At 40.7% G+C, this 25,498-nt stretch overlaps 1 protein-coding gene across 3 annotated transcripts in view; it reads right to left on the reverse strand.

Moving 5' to 3' along the window:
- Nucleotides 1–2,144: 2,144 nt before the first annotated feature.
- LOC111862948 (protein crumbs) overlaps nt 2,145–25,498 on the reverse strand; it is a 112,703-nt gene continuing 89,349 nt past the window's right edge. For all 3 annotated transcript variants that reach the window (XM_023848837.2, XM_023848838.2, XM_023848835.2), the window contains 10 exons: nt 22,139–22,371; nt 20,494–20,814; nt 18,941–19,110; nt 17,170–17,525; nt 13,223–13,410; nt 12,890–13,014; nt 9,443–9,599; nt 8,715–8,872; nt 5,545–5,652; nt 2,145–3,253 (listed from right to left, as the gene is read on the reverse strand). In XM_023848837.2, coding sequence (XP_023704605.1) covers nt 3,023–3,253; nt 5,545–5,652; nt 8,715–8,872; nt 9,443–9,599; nt 12,890–13,014; nt 13,223–13,410; nt 17,170–17,525; nt 18,941–19,110; nt 20,494–20,814; nt 22,139–22,371 — 2,047 coding nt within the window. In that variant the 3' untranslated portion in view covers nt 2,145–3,022. The remainder of the gene's footprint in view (nt 3,254–5,544; nt 5,653–8,714; nt 8,873–9,442; nt 9,600–12,889; nt 13,015–13,222; nt 13,411–17,169; nt 17,526–18,940; nt 19,111–20,493; nt 20,815–22,138; nt 22,372–25,498) is intronic.

Here is a 25,498-nt window from a genome sequence, read left to right on the forward strand (position 1 = left end):
TAGGTTTGTCAGCCTTATGTGCCAGCCACCCTTTACCCCTCAGGAAGATTACTGATACTCATTTCTGTTAGAGGCTGAGTTGACCCCAGGGGCATAGTGCATCTGGAAGGATTAGGTGAACTGAAAAAAATCCACCTCCTTGGGACTTGAGCCTGCAGCCTTCTAGCTTGGAGCATAGTGCCTCAACCAACCAACTACATTACTGCTTGCCCTGACTATGTACCGTGGTACCAATATGTAAAGCGAACATATTCTGTTTGAAGAGCCAGCACTTCTGCTTGTTGCCCATAAAATTATTGTCACTTATCAATAATTATCCCAGTTCTATATAACAATGATATATGGCACTATTAAGAGCCAAAAAACAGATGTAAATCAAAAACAGAGATTTTCACGATTTTAGACAGTAAAAAAAAGGAACACAGAAATCTTCTACAACTCATGTTCAGCTTATTAATACCTCAGTTGCTGTACATTTTTGTTTCCTGATTTAATCAGGGTGTCATTACTTCAGAAATTAAGCCCCAGTTCACATCACAATCTGTGCAATATTTTAGGTGTTGTACTGGATGCTACCACAAACTTAGCCCACCCTTTTCATGTTCCTCAAGGTAAGTTTTCCCCCTCATTTAGCGTTCAATTTCAATTATCTGAAGGCAATCATCTCAGCATTAGATTACCTCCATGTAATATTTACCTTAGTTTGGTGTTCACATTTACTGCTCCCCAACAAAACCTTAACTGTACATTTTTATGCACAAATAATTTCCATCATGAATATCACAAATGAATATCCCACATCTGACACCACTGACATCACTGCTTTGTGATGATTATGAATTTTCTTTCTATGGGAACCATTTTCAAAATGTATTAAACCATAACATCTTAGTTCTGAATGGTTTAAACTTAACAACACATATCATCAATGGAATGGTAAGCAGGGATCATCATAATGTTATGTCATGGCAAGAGATATCTGAGCAAGACTGAGGATTCTGACCCTTACAGTGCAGAGAATATTTATACTGGTGACAAAAAATTGCATAAGCACCAGCACCAATAAGGTAAACTGTCTGCTTCCTGCATGACTGCCATTTTATAACATATGCAACTGCTGCCTTGTCACAGAGGCAAAGAACAGTGTCAGTGGTGGCAAGGAAAATAAATATTTCATTACTGAATAAGTCTAATCAGAATTTAAAATATTAACAAATATTCACTGGCAGCTTTTGTATGGGTAAGGTTTTTGGAGGCTAGCAACAAAAAGGTTAATCTTTCAGCCTTGTAGTTTGAGAGAAATTATTCTACTGAGATCCAATCTGTTTTGGGGAAACTCTGAAATAAACTAGTAATACACATGCTAATATCAAAGTAAAATATTCCCCTAGCAGAACCCTGAACCTGTATTGAACTTGGATATTCCTGCAACAGCCAGAGTCATAGGATATTCTGTAAAATCTCTGGCATACTCTGAAAACTGAGCCCAGCCACCTCCCCAAGGTATGGGTTATGGAATTTTACCTTTCAGGGGAAAAAAAAAATTATATATATATCTGTAAAATTCATTGTATCCATAAATTTGTCATTAATGGAATTTGGGAGAAATATCTGAATATTTTAAACCAAGGTAGCTTATGAAGCACTATGCTATGACCTGGAAGGTAGCGGGTCTGATTCCCGATGAGGTTATTGGATTTTGCAATTGACCTAAACCTTCCACCACATTATGGCCCTGGGGTTGACACAGACTGTAACCGAAATTAATACCAGGAAACTTCCTGGGGGTAAAGGGCAGTCGGTGCAAAAGGCTGATGACCTCACTGCCATCTGTGAGCCAATTTTTTAGAAAATGAGGGATATTCAACGACTCACAACTCTATGGGTCTCCACAGCCTCTAACAGGGATAGCTTCATATTCTAAAAATAAATGGGGGGAAAATCACTCAAAACTATTTATTTTAAATCATGACAAATATTTTAAATAAATTCAGATCACATATGCACATGCATCATTGGTGTAGCTGGCCACTGGTTAGTCACACCCATGTATCAGTGGTGTAGGGGGATGGCCGATAGCATTCTTACTTCATATAGTGCAGTGTGTTACCCTCACTTAAGATTCCTGGAAATATCAACTTCAATTGGAACAAGATATTTGAAGTTTATTTTTGTGTGCCTACTGTTATCACTGATGGGTATAAAAGTGCTTCTTTATTACAGCTGTGCACCAAGAAAGTCACACAGGAACATATCTATAAATACAGCATGAGAATCAATGGAAGAGGAGGGTCTGCATTATGTAATATTATTATATAGATCTATTTTCAGGAACACATCCCTTTTTTGTGTGCTGCACTTTGATATATTATTGCATGCAAGTCAAAGTATAGAAGTTTGTTTACTGAGCAACTGATGCTCTGTGCTTATAACAGTATTGTGACAAGTCCTCAATTTATTGTGAAATGGTTAAGTGATATGAGAAGACATTTTGAGAATAGAACAAATAGTAGCATATGATTTAAGCAGGCAAATGAAATAATTACTGCTACAATATTACGCACTGTGGATGACCTTACCTTCCATCACATCATAAAGGTAACTAGCTGGACACTAACACAAAAATTATAAATAGAGGCTGGGCCTCTGATGTCAACCAGATCTTAGCATAAAAACTGTAAATGGTGGCCAGGTCCTGAATATCAGTGGGGTACTAGCATAGAAATTGCACGAAGTAGCCAGCCTTATTATTTGAACATTTATGTCCTTAAAAAAAATAATAATACTTCTGGTCTGTCCATATCCACAAAAGATACAAGTTGAAGATTAAAGATGAGTATAAAATAATATTATGGAGTTAAAAGTCATCTTGTCATGTCTTAAAACTGGGCATTCACTTGAAGCCTGGTCTCACTGCTCAACTTACACTGTTGCAGCCCACTGAGATTTTCAACAGGGATATCATGCTTCCCCTCAACAACATTTTAGTCCTTTAGACGTAACTTTTCACTTGCCTACGCACCTAGATAAGCCTTTCTTCTGGGGGCGGCTTCATGACATTGTCCATTTCCACACGAGGGTTACAATATTCCTGCTGACTAGGACTGTATGTGCCTCGAGTTGCACGCTTCTTGCGAGCCATTGTAATGAACACACTCAGGCCCACTGCCGCCACAAGAAGAATGAGGCCTACAATGGGTGCCACAATGATGGCGATGTCCACCGCATTATGGCTTGCTTCTTCCGCGAACATCTAAACATATCAAAAGTCTGAATGACAGAAGTTCAGAGCTCGATACAGAAACATTTATTGAAAAAAGAAAGACAGAAAAATGAACCCACAGCTAACTAATGTCACCTGCTCTGTCTAAACAGCTGTATCACATTTCTATGACATTCTGAAGTTTGTACTTGACCTTACCAGTATTTTGTTCTATTGTTAGCAGATGAGAGTCTTACACCCTTCTATGTCTGTCTTTAACCAAAGAATGCATTTTATTTATCAATATACACCAAAGATGATGTAGCAAAATAACACAGTAACATGGACTTGCTCTAAGGGCAGCCAATGTGCTGCATCATGAATTCTTCAAGGAGTTAATGTGTACAGATACTCCTCAGTCAGTAGACAATTGTGTTATAAACTGCAGTTAAGGAAAAACTGTACTGAAGGTCCCTTTAACCTATGAAAGGCTGACAGCAAAGAGGTCATGCAGCTAGGCCAAATGTTCCTTTTTTCCCCTGCATTCCTCCTTCAGCACCCAGACAATACTCTATTCATGTAGGATTTGAGGTCCTCACAGCAGAGGTTACGAAGAGTTCTGTCTTCTGGGATATAACGCTATGTAGTCTGTTGAGGTTCTCATGGTGGTGGTTATGAAGAGTACTATCATCTGGCATATGTCAACTGATGTTTCAGGAGAACATGTCGCCTCCAACTTCAGGGTCAAACAATAAGCCAAGCATGAAACCAGTGTGAAAACAGATTTCAAGCAAAGCAGAGAAGATAGCACCCTTGAGACTCTGTTCCATCCATTCCAAACCACATCTTTTGATCAGCCAGCAAGCAGTTTGCATGAAAGCAAGTGCTGTTTGCTGAAACCAGCATAAATTAATTCAGCATAAAAGTATTAAAATGAACTCATATTTTTTGAACTTGCATATAACAAGGAGTGTATGTACCATGGAGACTCTATGAACATTAATCCATAGAAACAGCAGGAAGAGAACATCCACTGATGGAGAGACCATATTCTTGCTTCTATGGTTATATCAATCTTTACTGTCCAGAAATAATAGGTAAAGGTGTCTCTGTGCTTAACTAATTAAGCACTATGCCATGAAGACATATGGTGGAGTGGAGGTATAGCTCCATGTATTCTTGACCTTGGCACTGTAGGTGAGTGGTCAGCTGCATGTCCCAACCACCTTACCCCCGGGGAAACAACTCCCATTACAGGAGGCTGGGTGGGCCCCAGAACCTGTCTGGATGATGCAGACAAGAGAAAAGTCTTCCACTAATGGGACTTGAACTCCGGTCACTTGGCTGCCCAACCTGTTGCCAGACGCTATACCGACTGCGCTATCCCAGCTCCTGTCATCCAGAAATATGGGTTTTTAAATCCCCAGGTAACATGTGGCTAGGAGCTGGGCATTGCACACAGCCAGTTGCGGATTTCATATGGGGTCAGAACCGGATAATTAGACCAATGCATGCAGATGATGATGATGATGATGATGATGATGGAGAGAGAGAACACAGATGACAATGATTTAAGATCTTATCCAACAGAGAGGAAATGCCCTACATATGTATACAAAAATGATTGGTTCAAAGTGTCCAAGGTAAAGCTGCCCCTATGCTTGAATGAATGAATGTATAAGGGGTGGGCCTTCTTGGCTCTTGCACCGCAACCACAGTGATCTATTGTGCCTTCCCCTATGCTTAATTGACAATAAATTAACTCTTGGGCCCTTGTTTTCTATGTGGTCTGTGTCATATCAAATACTCAGTATGTAGTGAAAGGAAAGTTGGTAATTATCTATTCCCAGAGCTTCTTTTTTGGGATATGGCTTTCTGTGTTATGCCAATATGTACTTATTTGAATATTTATGGTTTATTTAATGATGCTGTCAGTAGCACAAATTATTCAACATCGAATATAGAATGATTAGTGAATAATGAGTTGGAAGGGTTGTGAAACAGCAAGTTCATGGACTCATCTGAGGCAATATCCCAGTATTTGTGTGATGGGACTGAGGATACCAATGAGAAACCTCAATCAGGATAGCCAATCTCTGAGCCAAGATAAGAAGTCGAGGCTTCCTGATACACAGCAAGAATGCTGCCCACTCAACCATAACATCTGGTAGGAGGTTACCAACATTTCAGAGGAATGTGCCACCTCCACCTTCAAGGCAGAAGTCACCGCCTACCATACTGTAGAGAGCTACAACCCAGAATACTTAAGTGTATATCTTCATTGCTATCAAAACCTCAAGTTAAATAGAGTGCATTGCTGTTGTGTCCAGTGGAAAACTTACCTCAGTACAGTTCTTTCCTTTGAAAGCGACAGGACACTCGCAGTAATAGTCTCCAGGTGAGGAATCACATTTTTCAAAACATATGCCCCCATTCTTGCAAGGTTTTTCCTGGAAACAGGATTACATTTATAGAGAAAGGAATATCAGTTGGAAGTGTCTGAAGATACAGTAGCCTGTCAAGTGTTCATTTTGTGGATTATCTCCAAAGCAGAAAACTGAGACTCTTTAGGTAATGAACTTTCAGAACCCCTCCCCCCCTTTTTTTGCTAGTGGGGCGGGACTAAGTCCCTTGTACTCCGGCCACTTCTGGCCTATTGTACCAGCCCCAGATGATAGGTGAGGGTGATTATGGAGCAATGGTGGAATGAAGACTGGCAGGGAAACTGAAGTACTCTGAGAAAACCTGCCCCAGCACCACATTGTCCACCACAAATCCCACTTGACCAGACCAGGGATCGAATCCGGGCCGCCGCGGTGGGAAGCCAGCGACTAACCACTTGAGCTATGGCGCGGCCTTCAGAACCTCTTACTTACTGACTATCACTTACTCGTGGAGCTGAGCCCTTCTTGAGAAACTGAAAATTGTGCAGGTACTCAAGAATTTCCCAGCATTTTATGACTTACTGACTATAGCTTTCCATAATGATTTGTTGGCCATTATGTATGTTTTAATAATATTGTTGCTAGCAGGCAATGGCAAGATTGGTGACTGTACAGCAAGTGTTACTAGGCAGTGGCCCATAAACAACAGAGGAATGGTGTTTTCTGTGAAATCTGTGGTGATGTTATAAGCAGGACAATTAGTGGGGTGAGTCAAGTTGAGTTGGGTCAGTCAGTGGAGTGGAGTGAGTTGGTTGGTTGGAGAGTTCGTCAGTTATTGTGAGCTGCTGCTGTAAGTAGCTGATAGCTGAGGCCAGGGGACAGTTCAGGAACCCAGAGGGAGGGGAACATCCACTGCTAGAAGCTGTTACCAGAAGACTGGTGAAACCTAAGCAGTGTGGGAACATCCCACATACTATCATGCTGTTTCGCCGATCAACAGTCAACACTCCTAAGTCAACAGCACATTGCTGTCAGCTCTCATACTTATACAGCATCTGCTGTTCAGCTCTCATACTTATACAGCATCTGCTGTTCAGCTCTCATACTTATACAGCATCTGCTGTTCAGCTCTCATACTTATACAGCACCTGCTGTTCAGCTCACTTTTCACCATCACGCGCGCTAACCAATCACATTGCTTCCAACGCTCGCATTTATACAGTACTCGCTGTCTAGTCCACATTCAGATCATTACATGCGCTAGCCAATGAGCGCTCACAATTGCAACTGCAAATTTTGGTCCTCCATCACATGTGGTATAAAAGGTGGAGCACAAAGCTCGCAATAGTCAGTGACCACATCAGCCAGTCAGCCATCACACCTAGTCCAGAGTGATCGGTCTTTGGAGTCATTGGCACTTCACTGCATCAGGGACGGCTGCCTCGGCTCTCCGGCGGTCATGCCTGACTCACTGGGCAACTGACGTAGTTGCCGCAAGCGTCCAGCGAATGCAGCTGCCGCAACTGGCTGCCTTGTCTCTCTGGCAGTGATGCCCGACTCACTGGGCAACTGGTGCAGCTGCTGCCACTCCAGCGACCGCGCTCTGTGACCAGACGTCTTCCAGCAACTGCCGCACTGTGACAGGCAACTTCCAACAACTACCGCACTGTGGCCAGACAACTAACTCAGCTGCCGCAACATTAGCCAACACACCGTAACCAACATCTATTTCTACCGGTGCACACAGCCCTACATCACCGGTCTTTCAGACAGACCTATCAAGTAACAAACGGCCCTTATCAGGGCCCACAAACTTTCCGAAGTGGTTGTCTATTGGAGTATCGACAGAATACCACAGCAGGCTGAGAAGTCTTAAGTGTGGGCTCTAGTGAAATGGTTATAATTACTTGTAGTCATGGATATGTAAAAGTTCAATAAATCCAATTACCAATCCAAACCCCATGTATAGTCACCCAATCAAATGACAATATATAACAGTTATGTTTACAATGATCTGCAGTAGACTGTACATCTCCTGATCATGGTGCCACTTTTTAGTTTATTATTTCATTGCTTTTAACACTGGCCTGTTACCACTTAACATGGGTTACTTGCTTTTATTGAAAAGATATTTATCTCACTGTTTAGTAACCAGTACCAGGTTTCTGGATTATCTGTTCCACTTCCCTCCTTCATTACCTCAGTCTACAGGAAAACACCTAACCTCTAAAGAAGATATGTAGAACATTATTATATAATTAAGGCCTTAATTGCTCCTACAGAACACATGGCAGACAGATCATAGTGTTTATTTAGACCTTGGTCTTTTCAGATGTGACTCCATGTAATTTGATATCACTGCCTCAATCCCTGAAGATGGAGGCAACAAGTTACTCCAAAATGTTGGTATTTACCTACCCAACTACATGGTATCACATCCCAGAAGACCATAATATAATATTCAGTACCATGACAGCCTTAAATATCACAGAAAATTTATGATGGGCTGGTAATGTAGCTTTGGGGATTTTAGTAGGAAGAAGTCTTGAAAAGTTTCCATCAAGAGGTCTTAGAAGATGTGAGAACAATATCAGAATGGATCTCACAGAACTAGGTTTCCAGTTAGTAATCAAATTTGGATGGCTCAGGCTCATGTCAGATACCCACCTTCAGTACTGATCAGTTGAACCTTTCGATTATATTAGAGAGCCAGTTAATTTGATGGTTATTGAACTACTTTTAATTTTCCTTTGTTATTAACCTACTACTACTTTGATATTGGTTATTGAACAACTTTTCCTTTTTTTTTTTGGTTATTGATCTATGTTTCCTTTTTGGTTATTGAACTACTTTGCCCTTTTGTTTCTAGGAATGGGGTGAGGCAGAGTCCCCTGGTACTGTGGCCCCAAATAGACCTATTGCTACAGCCCTGGAGCACTGATGCAGTGAGAATTAGCAGGAGACAATTGAAATTATCAGGGAAAACCTGCCCCGTGCACTCATTCTGCAACAAATACCACATGAACTCTCACTGGACAGACATGACCCTCCTGACTGAAACTATGGTACAGCTCAGTTATTGAGTTCATTGGGAGATGTGAAGGTGATTAGAAAGTGCTTATACTCACGGAGCATGGGTCATCATCAGCGCACTGGGAACCACATTTCCCTTCTGGGCATTGACATCTGAAGCTGCCAGGGATATTAACACAAGAACCTGCCCCACATAGAAACAGATCTCTGGTACATTCATCAATGTCTTCTGTGCAGTTGAGTCCTTTGTATCCTGTAACAGTCATAGGATTCACTGTGACTCACAGACACACAGAATTCAATCCTGACACATTTGTTACAAAGGAAAGAGAGAAAACGAACCCACAGCTAACTAATATCACTTCTGAGGTATGGTCAGCTGCTCTTTCCAAGTCATCTTGGCATTTACATTCGACCATACTAGATTTCATCTTATCGTTAATAGATATCAGTCTTGTGTTCTTCTGGTCTTTCTTTGACTAAAGAATACATTTTATTTATTAATATACACCAAGGAAGATCTAAAAGTAAATACATTTACGTTTATTTAAAAACACTGACAGTATCTCATTATACAGTGTTGATTGGCCATATGATAGTGGATAATGAATTGGAAGGGACCAGAAGGGACTGATGAATGTCAGTCAGGATAGATGTTATCCCAACCAAGATTCAAACCACAGTCTCCTGTATCTAAGTACAAAATAATACTACAGCAGCAGGGAATTACTGCTATTACAACACTGACGCAGTGTCAGGCAGGGCTGCATTTCAAGGAGTCTTCAGGTTAAGAATGCCATATAAAGAAGTTCACTATACACACCAGTGCCAGAACAGTTGCATATGTAGTTATTGATGCCATCAGTACAGTTGGCCCCATTCTTACATGGAGAAGCCTTGTCTGGTCCCTCTGCACATTCATTAATATCTTCCTCACAGTACTTTCCCCTGTAGCCTGGATAACAGCGACACAGCGGGGCCTGGAGGGATGCAGATCACACCAGCACAAACCATCATTTTGCAGTTGCTTTCAAACACATTCATTTTATTGATCATTCTTGGAGGACTTACTGAGCTGAGCGAGATATCAGTTTCTGTATGAGACAAGTATCAATTTTGTTTATGATTTATTTAATGGTGCTGTCAGTAACTTGGACCATATTGCATCAAATAACTGAATCATTAGTGAATAATGAATTGTAAACGATTTGGATAGAAGCAATAATGGCTTAATTTAAGACATGATCCTGGGATTTGGGTGGGGGATAGAGAAACCATGAAAAACTTTTGTCAGAATAGTTCTGTGTTCTATCCCAGACTGTGAAACCAGACACCTCACGAGCTAGCTTGCTCAGTGTGACAATGAAGATAACCATTTCTATGATGGGATGTCCTATAGTAACATCAATACTTAACCCAAGTACACTTACTTACTTATTTACTTATGGAGCTGAGCCCTTCTTGAGGTGAAGCCAAATCTGCAGCTACTCAAGAATTTCCCAGCATTTTATGGAACCCGAAGGTTCATTACCGTGTTCACAAGACCCCTCCACTGGTCCCTATCCTGAGCCAAATCAGTCCAATCTATACCATCCCATCCTGTCTCTCTAACATCCATTTTAATATTGTCCAAGCACCTATGCCTTGGTCTTCCCAGTGGTCTCCGTCCTTCTGGCTTTCCCACCAATATCCTATATGCATTCCCCATCGCCCCCATTCGTGCTACATGCCCTGCCCATCTCATCCTCCTTGACATGATCATTCTAATTATACTTGGAGAAGAGTACAAGTTATGAAGCTCCTCACTATGCAGTTTTCTCCAACCTCCGGTTAAGTACACAGGCTTAATTATTAAAAAAAAAAATCAATGAAATGGTAGGCATCTACCAGACTACACGGCAACACATCCCAGAAGATAATAATCTTACTCCTCTTACTGAGCTAAGCCCTTACAGGTTCACGCAAAGACTGTAGACTGACCATACATCTTGGGCTATGGCATCAGGTTATAAATTTGGGGTGCAAAAAGCAAGGGAAAGACCAGAGATGCTGAAAAGCAAACTTAGAGGTAACAACATTAAGAAAAAAAGAGGGATTAAATGAACATTTGAGGTACTGAATGCAACATATTATGTCCAACAAATGAAAAACAACAGCTTATCACAATTCTGACAGTTCTCATTACATGAAATTTGCATGTATGAAGTGCTATTGCATACTGACAGACAAGTGACAGTCCCAGTGACTATAAAATTCAGTTAATATACAATCCAAAATTAGATTCAAAGAATAACCAAATACAGCAGCATATGACATGCCATAAAGCAGACAATATTAACACATTCAGGACCGGAGGGGCCAATTGGCCCTCTACATTTCTATAGCGTTGCGGACCAGGCGGGCCAATTGGCCCTTTTCTGATGCGTTATGTTGCAACCGACTATATCTCACTGTGTGACCACGTTGCATCATAACTACTGCGTAGTTGACCTCGGGAATGTTTGCTAGCTTAGTCAGTAACATGATCACGCTCATTTCCTATCACACGCTAAAGAAAAAAGCCTTTGTTCGAGTCCAAGCTTCCACGTATGAACCAGGAAGTTAGCAGTGCAACATGGATCAGAGACGAAAGCAGTTACAGGCAAAGTGTTCTCTCAGAGAACAAGAAATATTAGATTTGTTCTCCGATGAGCTATCAGATTTGCCAACTGCTTCATCTTCTGATAGTGAGGCCAGCCTCAGTGAAAGTGACAGTCCCAAAATATTGTGTCCAGTGAAAGTGAGAGCTCCGATAAAAGTTTCCAGAGATATCACATGTGTAAGCACTTCTAGGAGCTCTGGTAAGTGTTCTCCAAACATTTTAGTTCCTAAAATTAATTAGGAGTTTTTATATTAATTTTTAAAGTGAACAGTGCACAAGTTAGGGTGCTAGCCTTAAAAACCCTGGTCCCCAGGGTGATTTAACTATTTAAAGAACTGGTCCGCAATGTGTGAAAAACATTATTGAATGTGATGTATAAAGTCCATTGAGCATATTTCTGTGCATGTGCGTTTTTTACAAAGACAAACATTGTAAAAAATACACCACCTCAATAACTGTCAAAGATCTATAAAGATAGTTATATTTATACTACAATACTAAACTTTAGACACCCTCTTCAATGCACCTACCTAGATGCCATCATTATTTTACAGCAATGGACATCACAATAGTGACTCAAGCATACCTTCCACTGCTGTTTCTTATTGATATTGTCACGTGTTGGGTGTATAACGCGACAAATAATTTCACGCCTTATTTGATATAGCGAATTATTCCACTTGCTCTTACAATCACACAGTTTACAATCTCAACATTACTGCCATCGGCAGTATCACAAATACTAGACTGCAAATGCTAGACTACAATTGACGGGTTGACTTCCTGGCTAACTCGTGACTACCTCGTAACTCTCCGCTGGCTAGATTCCAACCCAACTGCTGGCTACTGGCTTGAGAATTCACTTTTAACTCGTTAACTGCTGACTGACTGCTGACTCACTTCCAACTCAACTCATAGGCTGCTGCCTTGAGAACTGTCTTCGGCGGCTGTGTAGTTCCCTTATAAACCCTCAGCCGGACAACAGGAAAACAGTTACGTAATAGGCACCACTGTTCTCTGATGCCGTGTTTGCCTGTTGCGTAACGGGTACCACTGTTATTACCATCGTCTCTAGCAACCACTGTTTACCCGCTTTGCTTAGCAACCGCTGTTTACTCGCGTTGCAGCGTGACCAGTGTGCAGGGACTTGGCTCACTTCGGCTCCGCTCGGCACATCACAGCTGGCGGGGAGGGAGGGGCGCCATCCATAGCACAACATGTCATAATATCTTCTGCCCCTATTCATAATTATTACCAACTCTGAGTGTTAATGTACATACTGGGGGCTGTGACACAGCTCTGGCAGTTAGTCGATACTTCCCACCATGGTAGCCCAGGTTTGACCTCAGGTGAGTGTCATGTGGGATTTGTGGTGGATGAAGTGGCAAAGGGTTGGGGTTACTCCTACTACTTCGGTTTCCTCCTGCCAATTCTCATTTCGCCAGCAACGTGCACATTCATTAATCATCTGATATTACAGTCTCGATACTGACAGTGTCACTGCATGAATGCATGCACACTCTCTCTTTCTCACTCATGCACACATGTAACACGTAACAAGATCTCAAGATCTACTGCCTTAACTATGTCTTAGTTTTGTACATTGAAAGACAGGCTTGCCAAACTTACCACCCCCGTCAGGTCACAAGTGCCTCCGTGCTGGCACGGCTGCTCCATGCAGTATGGCTTGTTGCAGACTGGCCCCACAAAACCTTCCATGCAGGTACAAGTAAAGTTGTCCCCTGTCTTGGAGTCTGATGGAAAGACAACAAATATCAGTCAAACTATATCACTGCAGTTAAATCTTCTTTTTCAAAGTTTCTATTTTCAAGTTCAGTTTCAAAAGAGAACCAGTCTCCTTGCCACTACAGAAGGCCATAAAAAGAGGCACAAGAGACTAAGCTTTACACTGGAAGAGCATGGAGAACAGAGGCAATGAAGATCACCACAGAGCAAACTTACTCTTCACATCAGTGCATGTGGACCCATTCAGGCATGGTGAGTTGTCACATGTGATGAGTTTGAAATTCTCACAGTACAGACCCATGTACTCATCAGTACAGTTGCACTCAAACTTGCCCAAGCCATTAATGCACGTCCCGCCATGTTGGCATGGGTTTGATGTACACTCATCAATATCAACATCACATCTGGTCAAAAGGAAAACATTTCAGTCACATTTACCTATCTACAACAAGACAAACTCCATATTATCCAGACCAGCTCTGAGGCCCACCCAGCCTCCTATCCAACTGGTACAAGGGGGAAAGCAGCCAGGGTATGAAGCTGACCACTCACCTCCATCAAGTGCTGAGGTCAACAATGGTAGTGCTATACCTCCACTCACCTATATGCCTTCATGGCATAGTGCTTAATTAATTCAACACAGGGTTGACTTTACCATTACTATAAGAAGAACCTGTTCTTTGCATAGGCTGTGGTTACTTTCCTTGTCTACCTCTTGTTTATTTAATGATGCTCCAGTCACTCTGAACATAAGGTCGATTGAATGATTGCAAGATATGAACAATGAATTGGAACAAATGTGGAATGACGAGATCATGGCAAAATTTAAGTTACTTTCCTGACATCTGCCCGGACAGACTAAAGAAAACCACAAAGATCCTCAGTCAGGGCAATTGATATCCCAACCAAGACTCAAAACAGGCACTTCCAAAATAAAAGCCAGAAATTTCACTGGTTCTGCTCAATGTCACAGTACACAGTAACTGGAACTTTAAACAAGGAACAACACATTAATAAATTAAAGTTTACTCATGCTACAGAAAAATACATTAACACTGGGAATGAGAAAAATTCTACTGCAGTATTCTGATATTATTTTAACAGTCATAACTGTTGTACATACTGGCATGAGTAGAGAGTGAATTGCATGCACGTTAGGTTTTCCCTATCACAGCACAGCAGGGAACAAGTAACAGGAAGGTTCTATTTTCATACAGATGAGGTAAGTATAATTTTGAACTTGAATGACAAAACTGTGTACAGTGGCCTACATCTATAGAATTCCACACTGGTTCATCCTAAATAATTCCATAAAGAAGAGTCCTTCTTGACAAGCTGATTGTCACCGAACTACTCAAAAAATTCCTTACCTGAAGATTTTATGTTATGCTCATGGAACCCTATTGCTGGGCCATGTTCTAACTCAGCTTTAGATATCCCAAGTCACTCTTCCTCTCAATTCTTATAACTTAAATTTGGATCCATTTCTTGCAAGGATAATTTGCAGTCTAAATATTGGATATCCAGCCCATATGACATTTAAAAATGAGTTAAAAAGTGCCAAGGTTAAGAGTATATAGGTCTATACATCTTCATGGGTGTGGTGCTTAACTGATTGAGCAGAGGGATAAATTTAGTTTTTTAAATCAGTTAAAAACAAAGAGCACAGGTAATGAAACACTACGGATTGAAATACACTTGTCATATTTGATTTGGTTGTATAGTGTATAATATACATATTTGGTTTTATTATTATGAAATGCTACACTAATACAATTTCAGAAATGTGTGAACAAATTGTGCCACATCTCAAAAATAGAGGGAGGCTCTTGCCTTTGTTGGCCAGTTCACGGAAACCAGTGCACCACTGGCTCTGAGGTGCATATGAATTTTGCTGATGAATCAGTATGCCTGATGGCCATTAATGATTGGAATTAAGGGACGTTATTAACTTTGTGGACTGCTTGACAGCATTATGTTTCATGGTGAGCAATGCAGTTCATGTATGGGAATTTGTTTATGATTTGTCAGCAGTAGGCAGCAGTTATCAGCTCCACTAGCCGTTTGTTCACAGTCACAATTAGTGAGCAGTGAGGTATACTTTAGAGCAACATGTATTTCTGTGTTACACTTATGTGAAATACAGATCTGCTAGGAAGTGCCAGCAAAAACTCTGATGTAAATTTCATGAAGAAAGAGTTCCCAGCAGACTAACTCACAATTTAGTGAGTAAACTTAGATCAAGATAGATAGATCTTGACAGAAAAGAAAAAAAAAAACAAACATAAGTGTTGCGTGCTTGCTGAGGAAAAGTTAGTAGGCATAAGGACCAGACTTGAACATGCAGCTAGAAATTCACTGAAATGTCTAGCTCAAGAGTCTTGAGTTTCAAAGTCTAATGCAAGATCCAGCTATCAGGGGTCATTTTTGCAGTAGATTCCTGCAGTCTGTTGTCAAAAGTGAGATCAACCCGCAATTGACATTCTTTTCTGATGATGTATGGTTTTGCTTGCAGGGATATATAAATACACAAAACAATCACTCCTGCCATTCACAGAATCCACATCTAACCCATGAAATCCTACTCCATCCAGTAATATTTGGTGTCTGGATTGCTGGAAGTGCAAAAAGGATCATTGAATCCATGTTTTTTATGAAACAACTTATTGCAAAAGATATGTTCAGGTAATTATTCGGCAATTTTCAATACCTCCTGTGATCTGTGAATTGTAACCACTTCATTCTGAACATTATCAGCCAACAGGCATACTGATTTATTGGCAAAATCTGTATACCCCTCGCAGCTGGTTGCTGTAAAGCATAGAGCCACGGACCAGTCAACAAAGGTAAGAACCTCCCTTTATAATGAAGTTACACAAGTGAATTCAATACCAGAAGCTTGAATCCCTTAACCCTTACACTGCTGCTGTCGACATATGTCGATCTGTGAAAAACATGGCGTCCTTGCTGCGATCGACAAAACCCGTATTGCGAGTTTAGAGTTTCAAATCTCAGTTTTTTTTTCCACCAATCTCATTCAAACTTGGCAGGTCGATAGAGCCATCTATTGGGAATGTAATCAAGCATAATTCATTTCAATGGCTGCATTCTTCTGCCCTCTAGCTTAAGAAATGTAAAAGGTTGCATCTGCACAGTGAGGCACACACTCCATGGTCATGTGACACGGGTATTTCACAGGGCTAGTAAAAATGGCTTCCTATAGTGGGCGGTGTTTTCTATAATAGTTTTAAATAAAGTTGTGGACTTTGGTCAACATGTGACAGAGTGATAAGACTGTTATATAAATACAATGATTCTAGGATAGTGAACTATGTATTTTTGGCTATCTTGGATAATCCTGATTTAAATGGAAAAATGCTGTGAAAAATACTGAATAATTCAACATCTTTGCAACTTCTGCTGCCTGTTCCCTGTCTGAGGTAAGATTAATTACATTTTATCACACATTTTCATACTTTGCACTTAAATTATTTACAAAAGATTTATTCAAAAATAATTCAGCACAGTGGGTACTGAGAGTTACGTATCATACTAGCAGTGAAAGGGTTAAAGAGGCAACTGGTAAGATTTTAACCTATAAATCAGAATGTGTATCTCAAATTGAGAGAAAAGACCTTGATCTCAATTAAAACATTAACTTTTCAATCTTGAACTCTGAGAATTTTCAAAGGGCTGCTTTTGTTTTGAACAGTAGCACACAAATAACCCATCCCATCATAATTGTAAAGCTACCACAAATATACTTATCATCAAAACCTATCTACCTCTCCTGCTTTCTGATAATGGGGAGGAAGGGCATGGCCTTAAAACTGACTTTTTTAAAACAGTGATTTATACAAATTTTTCATCAAAATATGATCTGATATAAAAAGGGATAAGGATTACACTCTCATGCATTATGATAAAAAGGCTAGCAAGTATAAACTGTAATTTGTGTGAAAAAAATATTACCTAGCAGAGAAAATTCTTGTTCTCTTGTCTCAATTCTCAAAATTTCTTCAAATCCCTTTCTCAAACTAAAAAAGCCATTCTCACACACACTTTTTATAAAACTTTTCCAAAAACTACAACTGTCAGTTTATCAACTGAGTGTTTCCAGTTCCCTGATAGAATGATAGAAGACAAGAAATAAATGCACTTACAGCCAACCCTCCCAGCCTTGCTGGCAGTGACAGGTATAATTGGCGATACCATCGATACAGGTGGCATTGTTTTCACACCTGTTCTGCTCACATTCATTGATGTTTGCAGTACAGCCATCACCCTCAAAGCCTGCACTGCAATTGCAGACATATGATTCTGCTGGGTCCGCACAATGACCGCCATTTGAGCATTCACTTTCAAAGCATAACCGACAGCCTGATTCCATATCATATACCCTCTTCCGTGGTGCAGACAATTCAAAAGAGTCCTGTGTGGAGGAGTTGTCAGAATACAGCTGGTCAGGGGTGAAGTACGGAAGTAGGAGACCTCCAATCCGAACTTCGCCTAAGCATCCCTGCATCAACATGCAATTCATTATATTATCCATGGTGTTACAATTTGACACACATCACACATGGATTATACGTTAGCTGATTAAATTAAGATGTTGCCTAGAAACATACATGAACAAAAAAAAAGCAAGAAAACCTCGTGGATGTTGGTGTTCTCATGGTGGCAGCTACTGTTTTCTGAGATGTGACACAAGTCACTCTTCTACCCTGAAGATGGAGGCAACAGATTCCTGAGAAATGTTGATATCTGTCTATGAAACTATGTGATGTCACATCTCAGAAGACAGCAATCCTTTAAAAAGCACCTTATGCGACCTTTCATATAGAGAGAAAGACTACACTGAGGCCACGGAGAGAAGACCCATGGATGGTGGGGATGATGGTGCTCAAGGTTTCCCCTCTTAGCCTAATGCTGCATTCCCCTCCACTACTTCTGTCTTGTGTTAACCAGTCCAAAGGACCTACTGCCAGTGAAAGTATCTCATGGTTATCACTATCAGCAGAATGGCCTAATGACTGGAGGGGATATACTGCAAGTAAACTGGTGGGGGAAGTGTAACAGCTTGAGCAAGAAGTGGAGGGTGTCAATCCATGGCGTCAGTATGTGAGCCTACAAATCCAGTTCCTTCTACCCACTTATAGATAAAGCTTTCCCATGGAGATCATCTGCAAATAAGAGTGATCTCAAGAGTTCTGCCATCTGGTATATGACGTCATGTAGTCCTGTTAAATCAACCGATATTTGGATGACTTTCAACAGGCTACGTGGCATTATATCCCAGAAGATGGAGCTCTTCATAACGACCGTTGTGAGAACCTCAGATCCTACAGACCTACTCTCTATAAAAACAAAAATTGTCGCGAAACATAAATAAATAAAAGAAAGTAAAACCAATAAGATGCTTCCATGTGACATTCTAATCACAATGAAGAGACTGTCCACAGTGTAAAGAGTTAAAATGTGACATGACTACCTAAACATTGTCTGTTGCATGGTAATGCCTCAATCAACAAGCAAGCCAATGCTAGGCAACAGCCCATGACAACAACAAACTACTGGAAGTGGTGTTTTCTATGTGGTTTGTGCCAAGGGTACAAAGTGAGAGCTGTTGAGTCAACTCAGTTAAGTTGCTGTCATGAGTTAGTTATGGTCCAGCTGCCAGCCAGCAAGGACATGAGCAAGGAAGCAAAGGAATACACATTGTTGGGAGCTCTTATCAGGCAATGACTGGTGCGGACAAAGAAGACTTTGTGTGCAGCAGTACAGTCATTTGTAGAGTGTATAGATCCATTAAGCTGTTACAGTTGTCTGTTGCTAGAATTTACAAGCCCTCAGTAAATCTGATTATCAGCCAACACCCCATGACTAGTCACTAATACATATGACAATATTTTGAATTGAGTATGCATACAGTACCTTGAAGAATGCGCCTTCTAGGGCAGAGGGAAGGGCTGAGGTTGTGACTGTGGGTAGGCTTGTGTAATCCACTCTATTCTCATTCGCTCCAGTGCCCAATGTGTCAAAGCCCTCTCCACCAAAAGTCACGTAACTGTGTTTACTTGACACCGACACTCCATCTGCAAAAGCTGAAACCAAATATTGCTACATCATTGTAAATGTACATTTGGTTTGTTGCTTGCCGTCACTCTGTGGTCGTTCCATAATAATTAACCATTCATTTGATTCTAAAGTTATTTTCTGCATACTTCCCTCATTGCAACGTTCACTTTTGAACTGTATTCACAAAGAAATAAGGAGTCCTACTGTCAAAAAAGTTCTCATGGTAGTGGGTATTAATACCACAGTCTTCTGGGATGTGGTGCCATGTAATCTGGTAGGTGGATATCAGAGGAATAGACTGCATCCATCTTCAGGTTTAAAGAATTTTATTCTAGTTTGCTCCACTTTTTTGTGACAATCAAAGAACAATATACAAAATGCAGAACTGTCAGTCCTTTCCTGTTTTGGCAATCATCAGCAGAACTCTCAATGCTCTTTTAGTGAGCATCCAAATGGTTGACTGGTAATACAACCCAGTAGATCTACACTAAGTCATCGTTATCTGTTCTCCTGCTACCAACATCAGAACTTGCTCACTGTCTTGCTTCCCCTACTGCTCCTGCCTTGTCTGCCTCGTATCCCCTTTCATGGAGGCCAGAGGTCACAATGAAATAATGAGGCAGTCAGGATGGTACAAGGAAGTGGCCCATGATACTGTGAGTGCTGGAGCAACCTGGCACTTGTTTTGAAGACTGACTGTCTGACCAGCCTACCAATCAACCAAACTACCAACCAATGAACCATGGAGCCCAGCCCTTCTTCAGAAGCCTTCAGTTGCGTAGATACTCAACATCGCAACATTTCATGGAATCTGAAGGTTCAGTACCATGATCACAAGAGCCCTCTGCTGGTCCCTATCCTCAGTTAGATGAATCCAGTCCACATCACCCAATCTTATCTAAGATCCATTTTAGTATTATCCACCCACCTACATCTTGGACTTCCTAGTGGCTTCTTTCATTCTTGCTCTCCCGCCAAAATTCTATATGAATTTCTCTTCTCCCCCATTCTTGCTACATGCCCTACCCATCTCATCCTCCTTGATTTGATCATTCTAATTATACCTGACAAGGAATACAAGCACTCTGAAGATAGTGCTTAATAAAAGCTGATAAGCATTCCACTTTTAAAGCACCTGTTATTGGTTTCTTTAAAGAGGAATATTTTTACTTCAGTAACACAATATTTTCACAAAAATACTTTGAAAGGAAATTTCTGAAAGTATTTCTATTGAAGGTTTTACATATTGTGTGAATATAAGGACTAAGAGCATATTTAGCGATTCTGCAGTTAAAAGTCACAAAGGTATCAGTCAGTAACAAAAGGAACCACTTCATATCATGACTCAAGCCTGGAACTATGTGCACTTCACTTTTAGGATTATTCCCCATCCATGTAAGGCAACTCACCAATGTTGTCCTGTACGCCTGCCCTTCCTCCCAATATAATCTTGCTGCTTGTAACCAGCTTTTTCCATGACTCCAGAGGGAAGACGGAAGCAGAGAAGCTCTGTGCGGTGTCCTCACTAGCGAAGCTGAACTTTCCCATGATGCCATTGTTGTCCATTCTGATAAGAACTGTGGTCCAGTTCCCATCTGGCTCATCCTTACGGAACCTGTAGACCTGCCCAAGTGGCATCACATTGAACTTCCATGCCACAGTCACCTCGTCATTGTACACCGACACTGAGAAGAACTCGGTACCAGAATTAATATACAACATGGTGCCACCTAGAACAAGTTCGTAAGTTTGTTTGTTTTACCAGCACTTCATTAACAAAGCCAGGATAGCACTGGGCTAGGGGCTGCATGACAAAGGTATCAAGAAGAGCTTATATTCTTTTCCACAGTATAGAGCCCGCCCACCTTCCTAGCCAATGGGCACTGAGGGCTCTTTCCTGGGGATGAAGCTTACTACTCAGGTGAAGTTAGTGTCAAGAATAATTGGACCTATACCTCCACGCCTATGTCTTCATGATGTGGTACTTAATTAAGCATAAGGCAGCTTTACCTTTACACTTCATCAACTGCACTGACTATTCAGTGTCAAAAATTAAGTAACTGAATAATTTGCTTGAGATTATTTTCAACATCACACAGTTATGGGTGGACACTTTAATCATGGAGGTTAATGTTTTCTTCATGCCCCAGATTTATATTAGGAGGGATCTAGTTCAAATTTTGGCCAGGCTAGTAGTGCCCCAGAGAAGCAATTATCCTGACTACAATAAGAAGCAGACACTTATACACTGGATTTCACTGGTTATCATGGCACTACACCATACCATAATCAAAAACCCATGCAATGGAAGTCTTGGTTATTGTTCACTTAAATAATATTCCGGAGGAACCATAAACTTACTACCTGGGATTATCCCACAGGCATGTTTATCTTCTTGGAGTAGGCGGGCTACATTTGGCACCCCCCAAAATCATTAGGACCAGAATTCTGAAATTGGATAGTGTTTGGAAAACTGGACCTGCTCTCTGTCATCAGGTGAAAGGACACTACCAGCTGGGTCTCTTAGACAGAGCTACTCCTAATTGCCTGGCCTCTTCTAACAGATGTAATTGAGTAGGTACCCCCCCACCTAAGGACAGGAGCAGATTCAAGTCCCAAAACATTGCTCTATTTTATATTATTGGGTGATGGACAAAGTCCAGGAAGTTTGCAATAAAACATCACTGGAAATGTACTTCTTTTGGCTTGTTTTGGACTTCATCCATCGTCTGGTATGTAAAAGACGAAAGACCACGACGTTTCAGAGACTGCATCTGTCTCTGTCTTCAGGTCAATCACTCAATCACTCACTCTCAATCACTGGCCCAGTGATTTGGACTAGCTCTTTCTAACAGGCCCAACTGAGTAGGTTTATCCTTCCCCACCCACCTGAAGACGGAGACAGATCTAGTCTCCGAAACGTCGTGGTCTTTTGTCTTTTACATACCAGGCGATGGATGAAGTCCAAAACAAGCCAAAAGAAGTACAATATACACCACTGTCAGAATCCTTTCAAGTCTATAACCGGAATTCTTTCAGAATGGTCTCTTGTACCTGTTCGACTGCGATATGTTATGCTGATTGTGTCGAGCTGCTTAATACTGAAGTTGCTAGTTACATGAAGAGAGTAGCTCAGTGATGTGTTATGACCATCAAATGTAGCATTGGCAATGCACTCATAGCCATTGTCTAAGTTCTGGCAGGTGCTGCCAAGTGGACAGTTTTGCAATTGGCAGAACTCCATCTCCTGGCACATCTTACCCTTATATCCACGTGGACACTCACAGCTGCAATATAACCAAACAGAGTGATCAGCAAGTTCCTCTGACATCCGACGCATCTTGTTTAAAACTTAGCCATGAGACATGCAACCATGACATGTCTTCATAATTTTCCTCAGTCTGTCCTGGAAAATGTGATATCGCTAAACATGCCATTACTATTTCTTTTGGTTTAGTACTTGGTTAGAATCCCTACCCTCAAGATGGTGGTAACAGATGCCTCTGAAATGTTCATAATCACCTAACAGACTGCACCATGTCAGTGAACAGGCTAGCTCAAGCAGCAATGCATCTGACTTGTATTCCAGAAGTGGCTGGTTCAAAATTTGGACAGGACATGGATGACCCTCACTCAAGATTTTAATATTCTTCAGTAGTCCCAGGCAAATGCCAGGACAGTATCACAGATTAAGACACATTAAATTCCTTCCTTCCACATGCTTCCCGACTCATTCTTAAATCATACAGTTCATATCATATTGATATAGTTGGAGAAATATAATTTTTACCGTCAACACAACAATACTTTATTATTTATTTATATATCATGCACTATATGTGTCAACCTCAAATTGGGTCATTTTCAGGCACTAGAATTTCTCACAAACCAGTTCAGTAATGGTATGTGAGAAACTTGCAGCACCTGAAGATGACCCGTTTGAAGTCAACACATGTAGTGCATGCTATATAAATAAATAATATAGAATAAAATATGGTTTCATTGAAGGCAAGAATTATATATGTTCACTGTATATATGTAACAGGAAGCAACTGTTAAAAACACAATGTCATTAAAGAAACCAAAAATAAAATACAACTACACTCAACTCTCGATTATCCAGGATAATGGTGGGGATGGAAATCACGATTAATCGAAAACCCAGTTAAGACAAATTTTATTAAAAGTAGTACTGTAATACTGTACCTTCATAATACTATAGCCCTACCTTTATTTAAATTTATTCAACCTCGTTTTTATGTCATCTCATGGCCTATGTAATACTTTTTTACATTACACTGAAGTATGAATTAGTTATTTCAATCACAGTCTTCAACAACATCCAACCCTTTTTACGAATATTCACGCTGCACACTTAAAAAAATTTAATATTGTTGTTTACTTTTTCGCGGCATTTCCCTTTTTATGGATATCTGTACAAAGCCTATGTAATATTAGCTTGTCACTTAATAAACTCTTCTCTTCACTCTCAAGATAGTCTAGTAAGGATTCCAAATGATTAAGGGCAGCACCATGTGATATTGTCTTACTAGCAGCAGCGTCCACATCTTCCTCATTCTCACTCTCTTCCCACTCTTCTGGCTGCACCCCCACTGAACTTAGGTTTTGTCACTGCTTAACATTTCAAAGCCCGGTTCACACGAGTTTCTGTTCAATACTTATCACAACATGCTTCCTTTTATACCCTGACATTTTGCTAATGCACTTCACTAGTGTGAAAACAGGACTAACTCGGGTGGTCTATCTGTCCTTGAAACTTCCACAAATCCTTGCATCCTGCATTCTGCATTGTGTTAGCATAATGGGACCAAGAAATGCAGAGCTCGGTTCACACTAGTGTGAAAACAGTGTTACAGCTCACCATGTGAAACAAAAGTGAATGAATATTAAACAACATATAAGCCTCAAAAAAGCCCCGGTTAAGCTGCAAACCGGATTATCTGCCCCCAGATAATCGAGAGTTGAGTGTATTGTGTTTCCGGACATTATCCATAATGCTGTTTTTATGTAAATGAGGACGGTGTGGTACATGAAAACAGTACGATGGATAATGTACAGAAACACAGTAGTTGTATTAATATGTCATCATCACAAACTTTTAGACCTTATTTACAAAAATAAAATGATATACATGGTGTAATGGCCCAGAAGACCACAACATACATATAAATCACAATGACTGTGAGACCTCAGATTTTCAAACAAAAAGGTTGCATTTTGTTTCTGAGAAATGTGGGAAAATAGTTTAATTTTGGCATCATATAAAGTAATGGTTATGGTGGACCAAACTTGAAAATTTTCAGTAGACCGATTAGACCAAATTTCATCTAAATCCATCAAATGGTGTGCAACATGACCCAAATTACTATAAATCATGCAGATAGGCAAAAAGACACATATGACCTCTGAATTGTGCGGCCACTACATGTGTTGACTGTATGGAATACACAACAATTATTTAGCCTCAACAAAATTTTCACCACCCATCCTGCACATGCAGAATCTATACTAAAAATGGTGGGGGTAATGTCCCTGTGCTTAATTAGTTCAGCAGTATACCATAAAGACATACATGGGAGTGGAAGCGGCCTCCGTAGTCTAGGGGTAACGTTCCCACCTAATGACTCAAGGTACGTGGGTTCAAACCCGGCGGAGGTCGTGGAATTTTTAAGGGCGGAAAAATTCAGGGAACAAGTCCTCCGGGAGGGACTTTAAGCCATGGGTCCCGTGTCGTAGCTTTACGGCACGTAAAAGAACCTCATGTCCCAAGGGGACCACTGAGCGAAATTCAGGACATTTCCCGCCCAACAGTAGTCTATGCCTCTGGTAGATAGGGGAAGCATCAAGAGATACCGCTCAGCAGTAGAGGCCGAACTCGCTGGCTGAGTCGGGACTGATGGTACACACCAGTATCGGTAGGGTATAGAGACTGGTAGAAGAAGAGAACCACCAGATAGAACACAAGAAAGAGAAAGAAAGGTTGAAGAAGGTGTATGTAAGAAGATTAAGATTGATTTTGAACACAGAGCTGAATGCAAAAAACAAAATGCAAGTAATTGGATCATTGGCAGTACCAGTACTGAGATACAGTTTTGGAATTATTAACTGGCACAAAGAGGAGATACTAAAATTGGACAGGAAAACAAGGAAAGTATTAACTACCTATGGACAGCATCACCCAAGAGCAGACATAGACCGTCTGTATGTTCCTAGAAAAGAGGGAGGACGAGGCCTGATACAGATAGAGGCGGCTTACGTGGCAGAAACCACAAACCTAGCAGACTATACAGAAGGAACAGAAGATCAACTCATGAAAATTGTTAGGACACACCAACGCAACACAAGCTCTTTGCCGAACACAGCCTGCAAGTACACGAAATTTTTACAAAAAAA

The sequence above is a fragment of the Cryptotermes secundus genome, unplaced genomic scaffold (genome assembly GCF_002891405.2).
Source record: "Cryptotermes secundus unplaced genomic scaffold, Csec_1.0 scaffold763, whole genome shotgun sequence".
NCBI lineage: Eukaryota > Metazoa > Arthropoda > Insecta > Blattodea > Kalotermitidae > Cryptotermes > Cryptotermes secundus.